General features: G+C 40.2%; 1 protein-coding gene across 1 annotated transcript in view; it reads left to right on the forward strand.

The window, feature by feature from the left end:
- The window catches only part of LOC101117547 (glycerophosphodiester phosphodiesterase domain-containing protein 4-like), a 118,010-nt gene extending 101,870 nt beyond the window's left edge, over positions 1 to 16,140 (forward strand). Inside the window, exons 14-16 of the mRNA XM_027960073.2 lie at positions 5,922 to 6,004; positions 6,759 to 6,811; positions 15,830 to 16,140. Of these exons, the coding sequence (XP_027815874.2) occupies positions 5,922 to 6,004; positions 6,759 to 6,811; positions 15,830 to 16,140 (447 nt within the window). The remainder of the gene's footprint in view (positions 1 to 5,921; positions 6,005 to 6,758; positions 6,812 to 15,829) is intronic.
- The last annotated feature ends 3,327 nt before the right edge of the window (positions 16,141 to 19,467 follow it).

Raw genomic sequence — 19,467 nt, forward strand, 5'->3', positions numbered from 1 at the left:
TCACATCCATACATGACTGCTGGGAAAAGCATAGCCTTGACTAGATGGACCTTAGTCGGCAAAGTAATGTCTCTGCTTTTGAATATACTATCTAGGTTGCTCATAACTTTTCTTCCAAGGAGTAAGCATCTTTTAATTTCATGGCTGCAATCACCATCTGCAGTGATTTTGGAGCCCCCAAAATAACGTCTGACACTGTTTCCACTGTTTCCCCATCTATTTCCCGTGAAGTGATGGGACGAGAGGCCATGATCTTTGTTTTCTGAATGTTGAGCTTTAAGCCAACTTTTTCACTCTCCTCTTTAAATTTCATCAAGAGGCTTTCTAGTTCCTCTTCACTTTCTGCCATAAGGGTGGTGTCATCTGCATATCTGAGATTATTGATATTTCTCCCAGCAATCTTGACTCCAGCTTGTGTTTCTTCCAGTCCAGCGTTTCTCATGATGTACTCTGCATAGAAGTTAAATAAGCAGGGTGACAATATATAGCCTTGACGTACTCCTTTTCCTTTTGGAATAAGTCTGTTGTTCCATGTCCAGTTCTAACTGTTGCTTCCTGACCTGCATACAGATTTCTCAAGAGGCAGGTCAGGTCAGAATTTTCCACAGTTTATTGTGATCCACACAGTCAAAGGCTTTGACATAGTCAATAAAGCAGAAATAGATGTTTTTCTGGAACTCTCTTGCTTTTCCATGATCCAGCGGATGTTGGCAATTTGATCTCTGGTTTCTCCGCCTTCTCTAAAACCAGCTTGAACATCTGGGAGTTTACGGTTCATGTATTTCTGAAGCCTGGCTTGGAGAATTTTGAGCATTACTTTACTAGCACGTGAGATGAGTGCAATTGTGTGGTAGTTTGAGCATTCTTTGGCATTGCCGTTTTTTGGGATTGGAATAAAACTGACCTTTTCCAGTCCTGTGGCCACTGCTGAGTTTGCCAAATTTGCTGGCATATTGAGTGCAACACTTTCACAGCATCATCTTTCAGGATTTGAAATAGCTCAACTGGAATGCTATCACCTCCACTAGCTTTGTTCGTAGTGATGCTTTCTAAGGCCCACTTGATTTCACATTCCAGGATGTCTGGCTCTAGATGAGTGATCAGACCATCATGATTATCCAGGTCATGAAGATCTTTTTTGTATAGTTCCTCTGTGTATTCTTGCCACCTCTTCTTAATATCTTCTGCTTCTGCTAAGTCCATACCATTTCTGTCCTTTATCGAGCCCATCTTTGCATGAAATGTTCCCTTGGTATCTCTAATTTTCTTGAAGAGATCTCTAGTCTTTCCCATTCTGTTCTTTTCCTCTATTTCTTTGCATTGATTGCTAAAGAAGGCTTTCTTATCTCTTCTTGCTATTCTTTGGAACTCTGCATTCAGATGCTTATATCTTTCCTTTTCTCCTTTGCTTTTCGCTTCCCTTCTTTTCACAGGTATTTTAAAGGCCTCCCCTGTCAGCCATTTTGCTTTTTTGCATTTCTTTTCCATGGGGATGGTCTTGATCCCTGTCTCCTGTACAATGTCATGAACCTCCATCCATAGTTCATCAGGCACTCTATCTATCAGATCTAGGCCCTTAAATCTATTTCTCACTTCCACTGTATAATCATAAGGGATTTGATTTAGTTCATACCTGAATGGTCTAGCAGTTTTCCCTCCTTTCTTCAATTTAAGTCTGAATTCGGTAATAAGGGGTTCATGATCTGAGCCACAGTCAGCTCCTGGTCTTGTTTTTGTTGACTGTATAGAGCTTCTCCATCTTTGGCTGCAAAAAATATAATCAATCTGATTTTGGTGTTGACCATCTGGTGATGTCCATGTGTAGAGTCTTGTCTTGTGTCGTTGGAAGAGGTTGTTTGCTATGACCAGTGAATTTTCTTGGCAAAACTCCGTTAGTCTTTGCCCTGCTTCATTCCATATTCCATGGCCAAATTTGCCTGTTACTCCAGGTGTTTCTTGACTTCCTACTTTTGCATTCCAGTCCCCTATAATTAAAAGGACATCTTTTTTGGGTGTTAGTTCTAAAAGGTCTAGTAGTTCTTCATAGAAGCTTTCAACTTCAGCTTCTTCAGTGTTACTGGTGGGGGCATAGACTTGGATTACCATGATATTGAATGGTTTTCCTTGGAAATGAACAGAGATCACTCTGTCATTTTTGAGATTGCATCCAAGTACTGCATTTCGGACTCTTTTGTTGACTATGTTGGCTACTCCATTTCTTCTGAGGGTGGTTTTTCCAGTGGTCATGTATGGATGTGAAAATGGACTGTGAAGAAAGCTGAGTGCCAAAGCATTGATGCTTTTGAACTGTGGTATTGGAGAAGACTCTTGAGAGTCCCTTGGACTCTCTGCAAGGAGATCAGCCCTGGGTTTTCTTTGGAAGGAATGATACTAAAGCTGAAACTGCAGTACTTTGGCCACCCCATGCGAAGAGTTGACTTATTGGGAAAGACTCTGATGCTGGGAGGGGTTGGGGGCAGGAGGAAAAGGGGCCGACAGAGGATGAGATGGCTGGATAGCATCACCGACTTGATGGACGTGGGTCTGAGTGAACTCCGGGAGTTGGTGATGGACAGGGAGGCCTGGCATGCTGCAATTCGTGGGGTCGCAAAGAGTCAGACACGACTGAGCAACTGAACCGAACCAATCACAAGCACTGAAACTGAAACTGTGATTAAGTTCTCCTAACAGGCAAATTCTACTAAACATTTAGAGAAGATTTACCACATGTTCTGAAACTATTCCAAAAAAAAAATTGGCAGAGGAATGAAAACTCCCCAACTCATTCTATGAGGCCACCATCACCCTGATACTAAAACAAAAGATATCACAAAAAAAAGAAAATTACAGGCCAGTATCACTGATGAACATAGACACAAAAATCCTCAACACAATACTAGCAAACTGAATCCAACAACACATTAAAAGATCATACACCATTATTCAGTGGCGTTTATCCCAGGGATTCAGGAATTTATCAATACCTACAAATCAATCAGTGTAATATACCACATCAACAAATTGAAAAATAAAAACCATATGATAATCTCAATAGATGCAGAAAATCTTTTGACAAAATTCAGCACCTATTTATGATAAAAACTTTCCAGAAAATGGACATAGAAAGAACATACTTCAACAAAATAAAGGCAGTATTTGACAAACCTACAAATAACATCATAAATCAACAGTGAAAAACTGAAAACATTTCCTTTAAGGTTAGGAACAAGATGAGGGTGTCCATTCTCACCACTTTTATTCAGCCTAGTTTTTGGAAATCCTACCTATGAGATGGCTGGATGGCATCACTGACTCGATGAACGTGAGTCTGAGTGAACTCTGGGAGTTGGTGATGGACAGGGAGGCTTGGCGTGCTGCGATTCACGGGGTCACAAAGAGTCGGACACAACTGAGCGACTGAACTGAACTGCACCGATGGCAATCATAAAAGAAAAAGAAAAAGGGAATCCAGACTTGAAGAACTTAAACTGTTACTGTTTGTAAATGACATGATATTATACATAGAAAATCCTAAAGATGCTCCCAGAAAACCGCTAGAGCTCATCAATGAATCTGGTAAAGTTGCAGGTTACAAAATTAATATACAGAAGTCTCTTGCATTCCTATACACTAACAGCAAAAGGTCCAAAAGAGAAATTCAAGGAACAATTCCATTTACCATTACATCAAAATAATAGAATACCTAGGAATAAATCTACCTAAGGAGACAAAAAACCTGTACTCCAAAAACTGTACAATGTAGATGAGAAAATCAAAGAAGACACAAATGGATAGAAAGATATGCCACATTCATGGATTGAAAGAATCTGTATCGCTGGAACAGCTATACTACCTAAGGCAGTTTACAGATTCAGTGCAATTCCTATCAAATTATCAATGACATTTTTCACAGAACTAGAACAGAAAATCTTAAAATTTTTATGGATACACAAAGTATCTTGAATAGCCAAGCAATATTGAGAAAGAAGAATGGATCTGGAAGGATCAGGATCCCTGACTTTGGTCTATATTAAAAAGCTACCGTCATCAAAACAGTATGATAGTGGCACAAGGATAGAGTTATAGATAAATGGGACAGGATAGAAAGCCCAGAAATAAATCCATGCACCTGTGGCCAATTAACTGATGACAAAGGAGGTAAGACTATACAATGGAGATAAGACAATTTCTTCAATATATGAGGCTTGGAAAACTGTACACCGTCATGTTAAAAAAAATGACTCTAGATCATTCACCTTTTGACATAGCCTCAAAGTCTTTCTTTTGAGAGGATTCAGCTGACTGAATTTTGTATTCTGTCACTTGTATGTGCTTCCCAGTGCACCAACTGTGACTTCTAAGTTTAGTTTCCTTGATGTACAAGAACTTCAGTTCATTTGGAGAATGAGGAATCTGCAGATTTTTATAATCCTCCCACCCCTCAGTTGCAGTTTATTTTTTAAAAACTTCTTCTGTCATCATTGAGTTTTTCAAAGCATTGACTTTTTTTTTTTTGAAAATGTACTTTTAAAACTCTGATCATGCAGATTTCATATAACATTAATTAAATTCCTTCCCAGGTGGTTCAGTGGTAAAGAATCTGCCTGCCAATGCAGAAGACACAAGTTGGATCCCTGGATTGGGAAGATTTCTTGGAGAAGGAAATGGCAACTCCAGTTCCAGTACTGGAAAAGGCAACTCCAGTATTGTTGCCTGGGAAATCCCAAGGACGGAGGAGCCTGGGGGGCTGCAGCGCATGGGGTTGCAAAAGAGTCAGACATGACGTAGCGACTAAAACAACAACAATAATTACACTGTACATTTATAACAAGTACAGGTGTTCTAAGTCATATAGATTGTAAGAACAACTGATTCTTAGTGACTGTACAGCTGATCTGGTGGGCGGCCTGCAGCAGGCCAAGGCATCAGTCAGTCAGTTGCCCACTGGGGATTAGGAGCCTTGGCTTAGTAGAAGTTGGTTAAGAGATTTTATTATGCCTGCCTAGTAGATCTGTTGTGAGAATTAGCTGTGAAAATATACCTCACATGCATAGAATACTACCTTAGCTCCTGTAAATGCTCATTAATATTAATTGTTGTTCTCATCATTAACTTGATCATTCATATTGTTGTTGTTGTTCTTGTTATAATTAGTAATCAGACCAAGCAAAGACCTTGAATTAGGATGGAAATGACATACGAAAGATAAAAATGCCAGACCTAGTACCATCAAGTAGTACTGGAGGTGGAAAAATGAAGATAGAAATGGAGGGTCAAGCCAGGGAATTAAAAAATTTATTCAGTATTAGATAATGGAGCTGTGAAATGGGTGATGTAGGCAAGAAGCCTAGAGAAGTGGACATGTTAGTTAAGAACGATAATTTCAACATTTTTATTTGAAGCATGATTAAGAAGAATGATTCCTAAATGCTGGTTCACAGACTGGTTGCTTGTTTCTAGGAAGCTTGTTAAAGATGCAGAAATTCTGATTCCTGAGTTGCTAATGAGGCCCAGGAAGCTGTTTTACGAAAGGCTGCAGCTCAGGTAGATTTGGATGCACGGCCAGGTTTGGGAAGCTGTGCCGATAGCACACTGGAAGCCAGGAACTTGGGCTGTAGTCCTGGGTCCAGAGAAGACTTGCTCTGTGACATCTCTGCGACTCCCTCAGACCTCTGTCGAGGGTCCAGGGAAATGAGGTGTGTGACATGTTTTAGCCCTTGCAGAGCCCTCGGCACATGTAAAGTGGGGATTACATGTTAGGTTAGCAGCAGGTATTCCCTGTGTTTGACTTCAATCCCAGCAATCAAGGTTCCTCCTCCTGCTCTGCCCCCTCTCCATTCCTGCTCAAGTAAGGGACTTGATCCACACAATCGACAATCTTCTCCAACTGTAAATGCCTAAAACTGTGTTTTGTCTTGCAGACACCAAATTTCTACCTGTTCTTGTGGATTTTCATGGATATTCTTTCTGCAGTTTTCATTGTTTCCATATTTCATTTTCATTGGTAAGTATGCATTTGTAATTTTGTATAATTTTTTCCCAAAATAAGATATAAATGATTTTGTACTTTGTGAAATTTGTGAAAAAACTTACACTCTTCCCACAATCCCACATGACAAATCCTCAGGGAGACAAGATTTTAAAGGTTTTATCTTCCAAACTTCGTGCAGCTCCACACACCCCTTCTACCTCCTCGATGTGAGACCATATTCTAAGGATAAGGACTCTCACTAAAGCTTAATCAAAGTTTTTTTTTTTTTTTTAAACTACATATCCCTTGTGGATCAGTAGGGAGAGGACAAGAGCTGAAGGTTGTTCAGAACAAGTGTCCCATCTTCTACAGAATGGGACACAGCAGGGTGCTGTGTAAAGAGCAAGCTCACACTCCAGGAAGCCAGGGTTTTAGTCCTGTTTTTTCCTGTAGTTGCTGGGTGACCCTGGGAAAATCATTGCCCCTTTTCAGATCATAGTCTTTTTATGACATTTGAGAATTCTTGAGGGGAAAAATGCATCAAGATCATAAGGTTCAGATGGGAGAGGGAACATCTGGTCAAAGAATTTTAGCTAGAAGAAACCATGGTCTTTAGATCTCATCATGCCCATTGTTTCCTCATTTCAGTTGTCCTTTAAAGGAGGAAATTTCATACCCTCTGCCCAAGGTACCATTTGACTGGTAATATTCTTTTCTGGCCACTGCCTGCGTTATTGTTGCTTTGGAAGAGGTCTGTGAGGCTCATGGACTCTCTGCTTCCTTCTAGGTGGAGAGAGAGCCAGAGTGAAAAAATTCTCCAAGGTATCACCAGTTACACAGGTAAAGTCAGAGGCCTAGCCCCCTCTCATCTCTTCATCCCTCCCCATTGCCTCCATGAGGCAGGGCTTGCCTTTAATATTTCTGACAAGAATTGAAGGAGTCTAAAGTTACAGGATGGGAACCACTGAGAAGCTGGGCAAAAACAGGCTATGCACAGACTCTGTGAGGCTCTTGACATCAGAATACATTGTGGACTTTATCCTCTAAGCAGTGAGACTCCTTGGAAGACTTTGAACATGATTGTATATTTGCTTGCTTTGTCATATCACACAGCTATAGAATACCGACTTTGTGCCAGGCAGTGTGAGACTGAAGTACCTGAAAGCTTTGTATATGGCGGGTGTCTCAAGAACAGAAGCTCTGGTCCACAGAGAGCAGTGAGGAAGTAGGAAAAGGTATAGCAGCAGTTGACATCTTTGGTTCAGCCATCTAGTTCTAGGACAGAGAAGCTGACATGCTCCTCAGGGCTGAATGTGCTTTATGTGGCTTCAGTTGTGATGTATGTTGGAAGGTGGAAGGAGGAAATTGCCAAGATCCTGGAATGCTGGACTAGAGTCTAGACTCTGCATATAAACATCAGGAAATGGCAAGTGAGTTTCAGACAAGGGAGCCTATGCTTAGACACTTGTGTAAAGGGATAGAATAGCAAAATAACTTATTAATCAGCAGAATAACTCAGGACTAAGTGGGATAGGTCCAGTAAGGGAAGGGAAGCTAGAGTTTATTATTCAGAAGGTTGTGGGGATAATCACACAGTGAGTTACTGGCTTGGGAAGCCAGCGCAATGTTAAAGGGAAAGCCAGTTAGGAGGCAGAAGACGGTGCAGCACATGATGCAGCTTCCTCCCATTGCTCTTGGAGTCTTTAAGTAAAGTTGATACAGTCAAAACTGATGAATTAATTTCTTGTGAACAGTTGTGAAGATGATGAGATACTTTGTATCAGCCATCAGTCTTCAACACATACATTACTTAGACTTTCAGGAATGTATCCACAGTTCAGTTCAGTTGCTCAGTCATGTCTGACTCTGCGACCTCATGAACTGCAGCGTGCCAGGCCTCCCTATCCATCACCAACTCCCAGAGTCCACCCAAATCCATGTCCATCTAGTTGGTGATGCCATCCAGCTATCTCATCCTCTGTCATCCCCTTCTCCTCCTGCCCTCAATCTTTCCCAGCATCAGGGACTATGAAAAAATGAGAAATTTGAAGAGTGATGGTCTTTTGTATTGTAAAACTGAAGGTTTAAATCAAGTCACCCAAATTTATTGAGATATAGACTAATCTCCAGTGACTCTGAGTTTTATGGATTTTAAGGTTACTCTGCGGGCTGTTAAGGAGACTGAAGGCTGTGTTCCAGCTGCCTTATGATATTCAGAAGTTATATCAGTAAACTAGGGTTTCCAAAACAAAATACCATAGACTGGATGCCTTAAACAACAGAAGTTGATTTTTCTCACATTTCTGGAGGCTGGAGGTGCAGGATCAATGTGTCAGCAGGTTTGATTTCTTCTGAAGCCTCTCTAATTGACTTGCTGATAGACTCTTTGTTGCTGTGTCATCACACAGCCCTTCCTCTGTGCACACACCAACCCCCAATGTCCTCTGTGTCTCCAGGTTTTCTCTCTGATCAGACTGGATCAGGACTCACCATAACGGCCTCATTTTAATCATGCCTTTAAAGGCTTTATCTCCTAAATTAGTCCTATATTGAAGTTCTGTGGTTAGGGCTTCAACATATGAGTTTGTGTGGCACACAGTTCAGCCCATAATAGTAATCTAATTAAGAAATAAAAACAATATGGAATTGGTGTGGAAAGCATGAATGGGATAAGTTCTGAAGGAAAGTTCAAAAGAACCATTTAAATTTGAATGAAGAACGGTGGGTATCATGCCTTAGAAAATAAATTAACTTGACAACAACTTCCCACCATATTTAAATGAGAATAAGAAAATAAGGTTTATTATCTACTAAGATAGATAATAAACTAAGAATCTTTCAAGTTTTTAATTTTAGTTGCTTATTTACAGAAACCAATTTTGCCTGATCTAAATAAATGTATAGAAAGACCATTTGAGTACCTAAAAGAGACAACTAGAAGGCAAGGGATGAAGTTTAGTATCAGGGAATGAATAAGGATGACTGGAAAGAAGCCAAAACCACAACCTAGAGCCATCAGTTCAGTTCAATTGCTCAATTGTGTCTGACACTTTGTGACCCCATGGACTGCAGCACGCCAGGCTTCCCTGTCCATCACCAACTCCCAAAGCTTGCTCAAACTCAGGTCCATTGAGTCGGTGATGCCATCCAACCATCTCATCGTCTGTCATCCCCTTCTCCTCCTGCCCTCAATCTTTCCCAGCATCCAGATCTTTTCCAGTGAGTCAGTTCTTCACATCAGGTGGCCAACATATTGAAGTTTCAGCTTCAGCATCAGTCCTTCCAATGACAGCCTGGAGCCATGGAGAGTGGGAAGAGCGGCCTTGCACACTAAGCCTAATGTCGCATCTTGCACCATGACTACCTTTCAGATTGACATGTACTGCTGCACCTGCTGCTGCTACATTTAGGACACCCCCCCCCCCCCCACACACACACACACCCACACACACACACACACCTTTAGGATATATTTTTCAGCCCTTCAAAGAAGTTGATCCTTTACCTTTTGTCTTGTATAGTTTCTTATGAAAAGTCATTCAAAAAAGAAATCTTCCATTATTTTAATCATTGTTCCTCTACTTATAATATTTTATCTTGTCTCATACAGTTTCTTATGAAAAGTCATCCAAAAAAGAAATCTTCCTTTATTTTAATCATTGTTCCCTTCTTGTAATATGTCCTTTTTAAGGTTGTTTCTTTTATTACTTTTTTCAGTAATTTGATTATGATTTACCTTAATGTATATTAGTGTGTCTACCTGCTTAGGGTTTGCTGAACTTCTTAGATCAGTAAGAGTATACATTTTCAGCCTGTATTTTTCAAATATCTTTCTGCTATTACCTTCTTCTTGGGTTTCCAATTACATAGATATTAGATGGTTTCATATTATCTCATAAGTTAACAAGACTGTTTATTTTTAGCCTATTAATTTCTATGCTTCATTTTGGATATATTCTATTAAAGTTTGGGTTGTTTTTGATTGCTGTGTAACATATTACCTCAAATCTATCAGTGTAAAGCAACACAATTTATCATCTCCCAGTCTGTGGGCCAGGGGTCCAGGCATGGGTTTTCTAGGTCTGCTGCATATTTCACCAGGCTTTCATGAAGATCTTGGCGTGGGTTCCAGTCTCATCTGAGACTTAAGAGGCCTCTTCCAAGCTCATTGATTGTTGGCAGAATTTAGTTCCTTACAGTTGCAAGAACTGAAGTCAGTCGTATTTTCTTAATCACTCTTGACTGAGCTTTTCTCTGAGATCTAGATATTCCATTCAGGTCTTAGTCATAAGGCTTTCTCTCATTGTAGCATCTTACTTCTTCACACCCAGTATAAGAATATCTCTTGTAGCAGATGGATTCAGGAGAAAGAGAACAAAGGGAAACAATAATACACAAAATAAATAGAAAACAAATTGAAATATGGTAGTCATAAATTCAACCATTAAGTTCAGTTAACATAAATGTACCAAATACTCAAAGTAGTAGTAGAGATTGTAATATTGGATAGACCCAACCATATGTAGTTCACAAAAGAAATGCTTGAAATATAAAAACACATATTAATAGTGAAAGGACAGAAAATTAAAATAAAGTCAGAAGGGAGAAAAATGAAAAAAGATAGGATGGAAAATAATATGCCATACAAACAGCAAGCATGAAAATAATATCTGAAAGATAAACTTTAAAACATGAAGCCTTACTTGAAACAAAGATTTCTTAAGAAAGAAAGGTCAGTATATCAAGAAGGCCCAAAACTATATAGTTAGTAACAGAGCTTCAAAACACATTAAACAAAAATGGGAAAAAAATAGAAAATCATAGTTAAAGATTTTGACATCCCTCTCTTAGTACCTGAAAGAACAACTAAATTCATCAAAAAGTAATATCAGAAAGGATATAGAAGTCTGAACACTTCCAGCCAACCTGACCTAGTTGACATAAAATATTATATTCAGCAACTGCAGAATGTACAATATTTTGAAATGTAAATGGCGTAGTTGCAAAATAGACCATGGCAAGCCATAAAGCAGATCTGGAAGATAGAGCTGATTTGCCCAACACACAGATGCAAGCACACTGAATTATGTAAAATAAGAAGACAGAGGAATATGTTCCAATCAAAAGAACAAGGCAAAACCCCAGAAAAAGAACTAAATGAAACAGAGATGAGCAATCTACCTGATAGAGTTAAAAATAATGATCATAAACATATGCTTATTGAGCTTTGGAGAAAAATGGATGGACATAGCGCAAACTTCAACATAAAGTACAAGAAAGTACCAAACAGAAGTAATAACTGAACCAAAAAATACATTAGAAGGGCTCAGCAGCAGAACAGATGAGGTAGTAGAATGAATCGGGGAGCTGGAAGACAAAACAATGGAACTCACCCAGACAGAGCAGCAGAATGAAAAAAGGAACTTTAAAAAGGAAAGATACATTATGGGACTGTTGTGACAGCATCCAGTGTAATAACATTCACATTATAGTGCTCTCAGAAGGAAAAGAGAAAGAGAAAATGCCCCCAAAATTGACTGAAGAAACTGGCTGAAAATGTCCCTAATCTAGGGGGAAAAAAAAGACATCCAGATCTAGAAAGCCCACAGAGTTCCAAATAAGATGATCTCAAAAAGACACATACCAAGACACTTAAAGTTAAAATTAAAGTTAAAATGGTAAATTTAAGGATAAAGACAGAATCCTAAAAGGAGAACACAAAAACCAACTTGTAATCAAGGCAAACAGCATAAGGTCATCAGCAGATTTTTTAGTAGAAACTTTACAAGCCAGATAGGAAAGGTGTGATATATTAAAAGTGTTGAAAGGAAAAAACTTCCAAACAAGGACACTCTACCCAGCAAGGTTACCATTCAGAATTGAAGGAGATATCAAGAGTTTCCCAGATAAACAAAAGCTAGAAGAGTTCATCACTACTAGACCAATTCTACAAGAAATATTAAAGGGAGTTCTTTAAGTTGGAAGCATACAAAAGTAAAAATATCACTGGAATGTGTTCATGTATAATAAAGGTAGTGGAGGAATGACATATAGCAAATATAAAGATTAAAAAACAAAAGGAGTAAAAATTACTAAAATTGCAATAATTAGTAAAGGATGCCTAAAATAAGAAGATATAAAATGTGTCATCAATCAGTATATTTCAAAAGACTGAAATCATACCGTATTTGAGTACTAAAGTAGTTAAATTAGAAACAATCATAAAAGTATCTAGATAATTTCATAATTATTAGAAACTGATATATTTCTAAACTTTTTATTGATCAAGAGATTAATCACAAGGGAAATTGGAAGCTATTTTAAAGTGTAATGCTTATACAACAGCAAAACTTGTATGGTACAACTTAAGCCATAATTTAGAGGGAAATTAGTAACTTTAACTTTTGGAAGGAAGCCTGGCTTAATAGTAATTAAGAGTCTACTGTCGCAGTCTAGAAAATGGAGTTACTTTTTTGCCAAGTAAAAGAAATGAAATGATAAAGATAGCATAAACAATAAAATAGAAATGATACAAACTATAGAGAAAAATTAAAAAGTGAAAAGTTCTTAGAAAAGATTAATAAAATTGATAAATGCTTAGTAAGGGGAAAGAGGAAGAGACAGACTCATTGCCAGTATAATGAATGATTAATGAGAAATTATCTCGCCATATCCTAGACACAAAAAGGAAAATCATGGAACATTTTTAAGCCAATAAATTTAAATGAGGTAAAAAAATTCCTTCAAATGATTCAATTTTCCAGAACTGAAAAAAGAAATAGAAATTTTAATAACCTATCAGAATCTTTCAGAATCAAATTCATGTGTCAAAAACCTCACAACAAAGGAAAGTTCAGGCCCGATAAGCTTCACTGGTTAAGTGAATATTTAAGAAATAATACCAATTTTGTACTCACCAAAAAACACAAGTGAATTTCTTAGCTGATTTTTTGTGGTCAGCAATAATCTCATATAAACAGTATCTGACAAAGACAGTGCAACATCTGAATGTATCAATATCATTCACCAACTTAGCCATAAAACAATATATTAGCAGATTGAATCCATCAGTATAAAAAAAGGATAAAACATCTGGAGCAAGTGAGATTTATTGCAGTGGTACAAGTTGAATATATTATTTGCAGGTTAACCAATCTATCATCTATTCAAAATAGACTAGAAATAAAGTATATTTGACAAAAATCCACATCTATTTATGATCAAGATCGGAGTAGCCTAGTTATTGAATGAAACTTCCTCAATCTGATGAAAGATACTTAAGAATAAAACCTCAGCCAGTATGATTGTTAATGGTGAAACAGGATTTTCTGTCTACGATCAGTAATAAGGCGAGGCTGTCTGCTCTCACTACTTTTACTTGGCATTGTACTGAAGATCCTAGCTAGTTTCAGTTAGTTCAGTCACTCAGTCGTGTCTGACTATTTGTGACCCCATTGACTACAGCATGCCAGGCTTCCCTGTCCATCACCAACTCCTGGAGCTTGCTCAAACTCATGTCCATTTAGTAAGATAACCAGTTTAGTATATATAAATTATATACTAAATATATATATAAAGATAAATAACAGGCATAAATTGAGAAATAAAACTCCTAATTTGCAGATATGATTATATACTGTAAAAAATTCAAAGGACTCAAAAAACAAACCTACTACAACTGGTGACTTAAGCAATAGCTCAGGAATGTTGTTGTTCAGGCTCTAAGTCATGTCTGACTCTTTGCAGCCCTGTGGATTGCAGCATGCCAGGCTTCCCTGTCCTTCACTATCTCCCAAAGTTTGCTCAAACTCATGTCCATTGAGTCAGTGATGCCATTCAGCCATCTCATCCTCTGTCATCCCCTTTTCCTCTTGCCCTCAGTCTTTCCCAGCATCAGAGTCTTTTCCAATGTGTTGGCTCTTCGCATCAGGTAGCCACAATTTTGGAGCTTCAGCTTCAGCATCAGTCCTCCCAATGAATCAGCTCAGTTCAATTCAGTTCAGTCACTCAGTCATATCTGACTCTTTGCAACCCCATAGACTGCAGCACGCCAGGCTTCCCTGTCTATCACCAACTCCTGGAGCTTGTTCAAACTCATGTCCATCGAGTCAGTGATGCCAGCCAACCATCTCATCCTCTGTCGTCTCCTTCTCCTCCTGCCTTGAATCTTTCCCAGCATCAGGGTCTTTTCCAGTGCATCAGTTCTCTGCATCAGGTAGCCAAATTATTGGAGCTTCAGTTTCAGCATCAGTCCTTCCAATGAGTATTCAGGACTGATTTCTTTTAGCATTGACGAGTTTGATCTCCTGGGAGTCCAAGGGACTCTCAATAGTCTTCTCCAATATCACAGTTCAAAAGCATCAATTCTTCAGCACACAGCTTTCTTTATAGTCCAACTCTCACATCCATACATGAGTACTGGAAAAACCATGAATATTCAGAATTAATTTTCATCAGGATTGAATTTGGTTTGATCTTGCTGCCCAAAGGACTCTCTATAGAACCTTCTCCAGCACCACAACTTGAAAGCATCAAATCTTTGGCACTCAGCCCTTTATGGTCCCACTCTCATATCTATATATGACTACTGGAAAAACCAAGCTTTGACTATATGGATCTTTGTCAACAAAGCGATGTCCTGCTTTTTAATATGCTGTCTAGACTTTTTTCTCAAGGAAGCAAGCATCTTTTAATTTCATGGCTGCAGTCACTATCCACAGTGATTTTTGAGAAAATAAGAAAAATAAGAAAATAAAACCTGTCACTGTATCCACTTTTTCCCCATGTGTTTGCCTTGAAGTGATGGGACCAGATGCCATTAGTTTTTTTAATGTTGATACAAGGTCAATATAGAAAAATCAACTGTATGTTGATATATTATCAGTGAATACTTTAAAAATTGAAATAGCATCATCTACAACAGTATAAAAACATTAATAGGAATTTTAGGAAAATACTGTAAGCCCTTGCAAAGAAGATAGATGATTGGACACTGAAAACTACAAAAGTTTAGTGAGAAAAAGAAGACCTAGATAAATGGAGCAACATAACACATTCACAAATTTGAAAACCTAATATCATAGATATTGGATGTCATGGAATTGAAGTACAAATTCAATTCAGGTGTATTAAAAATCCCCTTCAGCCTGTGAAGCTAAAATTAAGCTCGTATGTGCAACTGTTTCTTCAAGAGTGAAATTATACACAGGGGAAAAATAACTGGATTCTCTTCTTCGGATTCTTACTCTCTTCTGTGTCCACGGTTCCTCCTTATATTGTAAATTCTTAAATAATTTTAAGATATTTTCTTCATTTTATACATGATCCAGTTTTTGTCTTTGATGAGAGTCTATTTCCTAGCTGCATTATAAGAAAAAGTCTCCATCATCTATTTTTTCTATTATTCAGTTAGAAAATTAACTGAAACTATTTTCTAAGCAATTACTGTGTGATAGACACTCCTGAGCACTATACATGGGGTGGCAAGGAAGGCAAAGTCTCTATTCTTAAAAAGCTCCCATTCCAATAGAGGATGTATTCAGTTTTTTATTTACACTGCTTCAGAGTCAGTGGTTGGGAAATACATGAACCTTAAACAAATGTTGATTTCACCCTTCTGAGTGCTCCTGTGGTGAGTTAGAACCTCACCCAATAGACTCTTAAACTTAAGCACCTTATTGTACAGATGTAGCGAAGTCTGCCCAAAGGCTGGGTAGGGAGAAAACTAAGGGGAAAGATTCTAAAATGGTAAGTGAGGAGCTGACATTTTAAAGATGACTAGGATTTTACCAAGTTACTGGCAAAGATTGGAGAATCGACTTTGGAGGAATCTATGTTGTTTTCTTTTCTATCCCACAGAAGCTTCAAGTGCAAGCCTCCAAAATGAAGTATTAGAAATTATGGGTACCCCTGCACCTTTTCCAGAGAGGGAAAGGGAAACTGCAAGTTCTAAAGCTGTTATACCAGAGGTTGTCAATGAAACCACTGCACCAACCATGCATCCCACAAATGACGTTGGACAACCAGTGCCCACTGAGCCAGCCTTTGAACCCATCCAAGCACCCATTTCGGAAGCCAACAGAGAGGCCACCCTCCAAACTGTATTGCCTATCCTGGAGGCAAATGAACCAGCGGTTCCCTCTGTAGAGAAGCCTCCTCCTGAAACATAACCTGAAAAGCCTCCCACCATTGACTCCTCCCAGTAATCCTCTTTCATGTTTTCCACCACACCCAGCATGTCCTTCTCCCCTTTTTGGGCTGTCTTCAAAGAATAATTAGCCACAATTTGCCTCCTTCTCTTTTTTCTCCCTCTCTGTGCCCAGGGTGACCTGATGGTAAAGAGAGATATCAGGAAAGGGGTGTGGAGGAGCCAGGGAGGCTCTCAGGAAAACCACTCTGGTCTCGCCTTTCCTCTCCAGGGGATGAGCAGAGGGGAAAGAGTGTGGTCCTGGAGTTGGAGCTGGTTGTTCTCCAGGAGTCAGAGGATCTGTCTCACCCTAACCCTGCATAATATTCCCCGCTAAAGGAGTGGCTGTGGTGAACATCAGCCTATAAATAAAGGCAGCCTCTTAGGAACTGAGAAGGAAATTGATACAATCTTTGGGGCCCTCCTCAGGCTGACAAAGTCAAGGGAGGAGTGCCAGTGTGATGCCGTCCAGTCAGAGAAGGAGAGGTGGCATGGATATGAGCGTCGTACAGTGTGCGTGGGGTGCTTCCTCGTAGCTTGTCACTGGCTGATTCCCCAGTGGGGTGATGGGCATAATCCCATGTGCACCCAATGGCTTTTGACCTTGAAGCTGGCTTTTGACTTGAGCTGAGAACCCTGTGTTGGAAGCAGGAAGTTGTGTTCCACTGTGTGACCATCACCTACTCACACTCCTTGTCCAGGGCTCATGTTCCCATGTATATGGTGATGGGCAGGGGCAGACACCACAGCACTTTCCCTGGACTGACTGTGGAGTCCTGTAAACATTGGTGGGGCAGGGCTGCCTCAGATGGCCTCATTGTCATCCCAGAAAGCAGGGCCATGTGGTTTGGGGACTTTGTTTCAGCAACAGCCCTTCCCCGTCCCATGCAGGCATCTGGAGACCCTGTGGAGTGGTTTTTCACCTACATGCAGGTGACCCCAGATGCTTGTACATTTGAGGACAAGTGAGCTAGGCTGGCTGTGCTGAAATATCAGGGGCCTTGAGGACAGATCCCTAACATGCCAGAGGCAAGAGGATTCTCCCTTGTCATCTCTCCAGGCACTCAGCCTAGCCACAGTCCAGAGGGAGGCCCCACCCTCATGTCACACCTTCTCTGTCTGAAGACCCCACCCCAGAACTGCCCAGAACTGAAGTTGCTCAGTCATGTGCGACTCTTCGCAATCCCATGGAGTGTAGCTTACCAGACTCTTCCGTCCATGGAATGTTCTAGGCAAGAGTACTGGAGTTGCTTCCCATTTCCATCTCCAGTTCAGTCACTAAGTCGTGTCCGACTCTTTGTGACCCCATGAACCACAGCACACCAGGCCTCTCTGTCCATCACCAACTCCTGGAGTCCACCGAAACCAATGTCCATTGAGTCTGTGATGCCATCCAACTATCTCATCCTCTGTCATCCCCTTCTCCTCCTGCCCTCAATCTTTCCCAGAATCAGGGTCTTTTCCAATGAGTCAGCTCTTCGCATCAGGTGGCCAAAGTATTGGAGTTTCAGCTTCAACATCAGTCCTTCCAATGAACACCTTTAGGATGGACTGAGCTCCTTTAGGATGGACTGGTTGGATCTCCTTGCAGACCAAGGGACTCTCAAGAGTCTTCCCCAACACCACAGTTCAGAAGCATCAGTTCTTAAGCACTCAGCTTTCTTTATAGTCCAGCTCTCACATCCATACATGACTGCTGGAAAAACCATACCCTTGACTAGACAGACCTTTGTTGGCAAAGTAATGTCTCTGCTTTTTAATATGCTGTCTAGGTTGGTCATAACTTTCCTTTCAAGGAGTAAGCATCTTTTAATTTCATGGCTGCAATCACCATCTGCAGTGATTTTGGAACCCATAAAAATAAAATCAGCCACTGTTCCCCTATCTATTTGTCATGAAGTGATGGGACCAGATGCCATATCTTCGTTTTCTAAATGTTGAGCTTTAAGCCAACTTTTTCACTCTCTCCTTCCACCTTCATCAAGAGGCTCTTTAGTTCTTCTTCACTTTCTGCCATAAAGGTAGTGTCATCAGCATATCTGAAGTTATCGATATCCTCATATTCTGGCAATCTTGATTCCAGCTTGTGCTTCTTCCAGCCAAGCATTTCTCATGATTTACTCTGCATATAAGTTAAATAAGCAGGGTAACAATATACAGCCTTGACGTACTCCTTTTCCTATTTGGAACCAGTCTGTTGTTCCATGTCCAGTTCTAACTATCGCTTCCTGACCTGCACACAAGTTTCTCAAACGGCAGGTCAGGTGGTCTGGTATTCCCATCTCTTTCAGAATTTTCCATAGTTTATTGTGATCCACACAGTCAAGGCTTTGATACAGTCAATAAATCAGAAATAGATGTTTTTCTGGAGTTCTCTTGATTTTTCGATGATCCAGCGGATGTTGGCAATTTGATCTGTGGTTCCTGTGCCTTTTCTAAAACCAGCTTGAACATCTGGAAGTTCACGGTTCACGTATTGCTGAAGCCTGGCTTGGAGAATTTTGAGCATCACTTTACTAGTGTGTGAGATGAGTGCAATTGTGCAGTAGTTTGGGGATCTTCCAAATTGCCTGTTCGCTCCTGGTCAAAAAGTAATATTTTACAGGCACCCACTGGACATAAGGATTTAATCCAAGGCAGCCTGGTTCCTGGGGTTCTTGGTGGCTTTTTGATTGACCAAGGAGACATTTCTGGCAGGATGTAAGGGCCATTCTGGATCCACTGGCCTAGGTAAGGCACAGAAGCTGGTTCCCCTCTGGATCTCCAGCCAACCATACATAGGTCTCCACCTCCCAGGCTGACATCCAGCATTGCCCTGCCCATCCTGCCTTGGTCCCAACCCATCCCTTTAAGCACCTTTCAAGCATATTGTGGGCTTAGGCACGCCAATCCCAAATCCCAGACTAGCTTGATCCTGTATCCACAGACCACAGAGAGAGTTATACTAGTCACTCCCCAACAGGGCCTTGTCCTGGTGCCACACACTGCTTCCCCTCCCTTCCCCCTCAAAAGAGACCTGGGGGCAGAAGATAAAGCACATGTTATATGCCTGAGGTCATCAGGGGAGATCTGAACAGGGGTCATCACTCACACTGTAATATATAAAAGCAGTCTATCTCCCTACCCTAGCTGAGGCTCCAGGACTTTGGTCAATTAAGCCAGTCCCTTAGGTTTCAGGATGATCTTGGTTTGATTGTTCCCAGCATGGAGAACTAGGTTGTCCTCTTGGTTACATTTCCAGGCCATGTACACAAAGTGAAAGGAGGTCACATGGTAGGACTAGACTGAGTTACAAATGACATCCGAGGAG

This window comes from Ovis aries, chromosome 21, assembly GCF_016772045.2.
Source record: "Ovis aries strain OAR_USU_Benz2616 breed Rambouillet chromosome 21, ARS-UI_Ramb_v3.0, whole genome shotgun sequence".
NCBI lineage: Eukaryota > Metazoa > Chordata > Mammalia > Artiodactyla > Bovidae > Ovis > Ovis aries.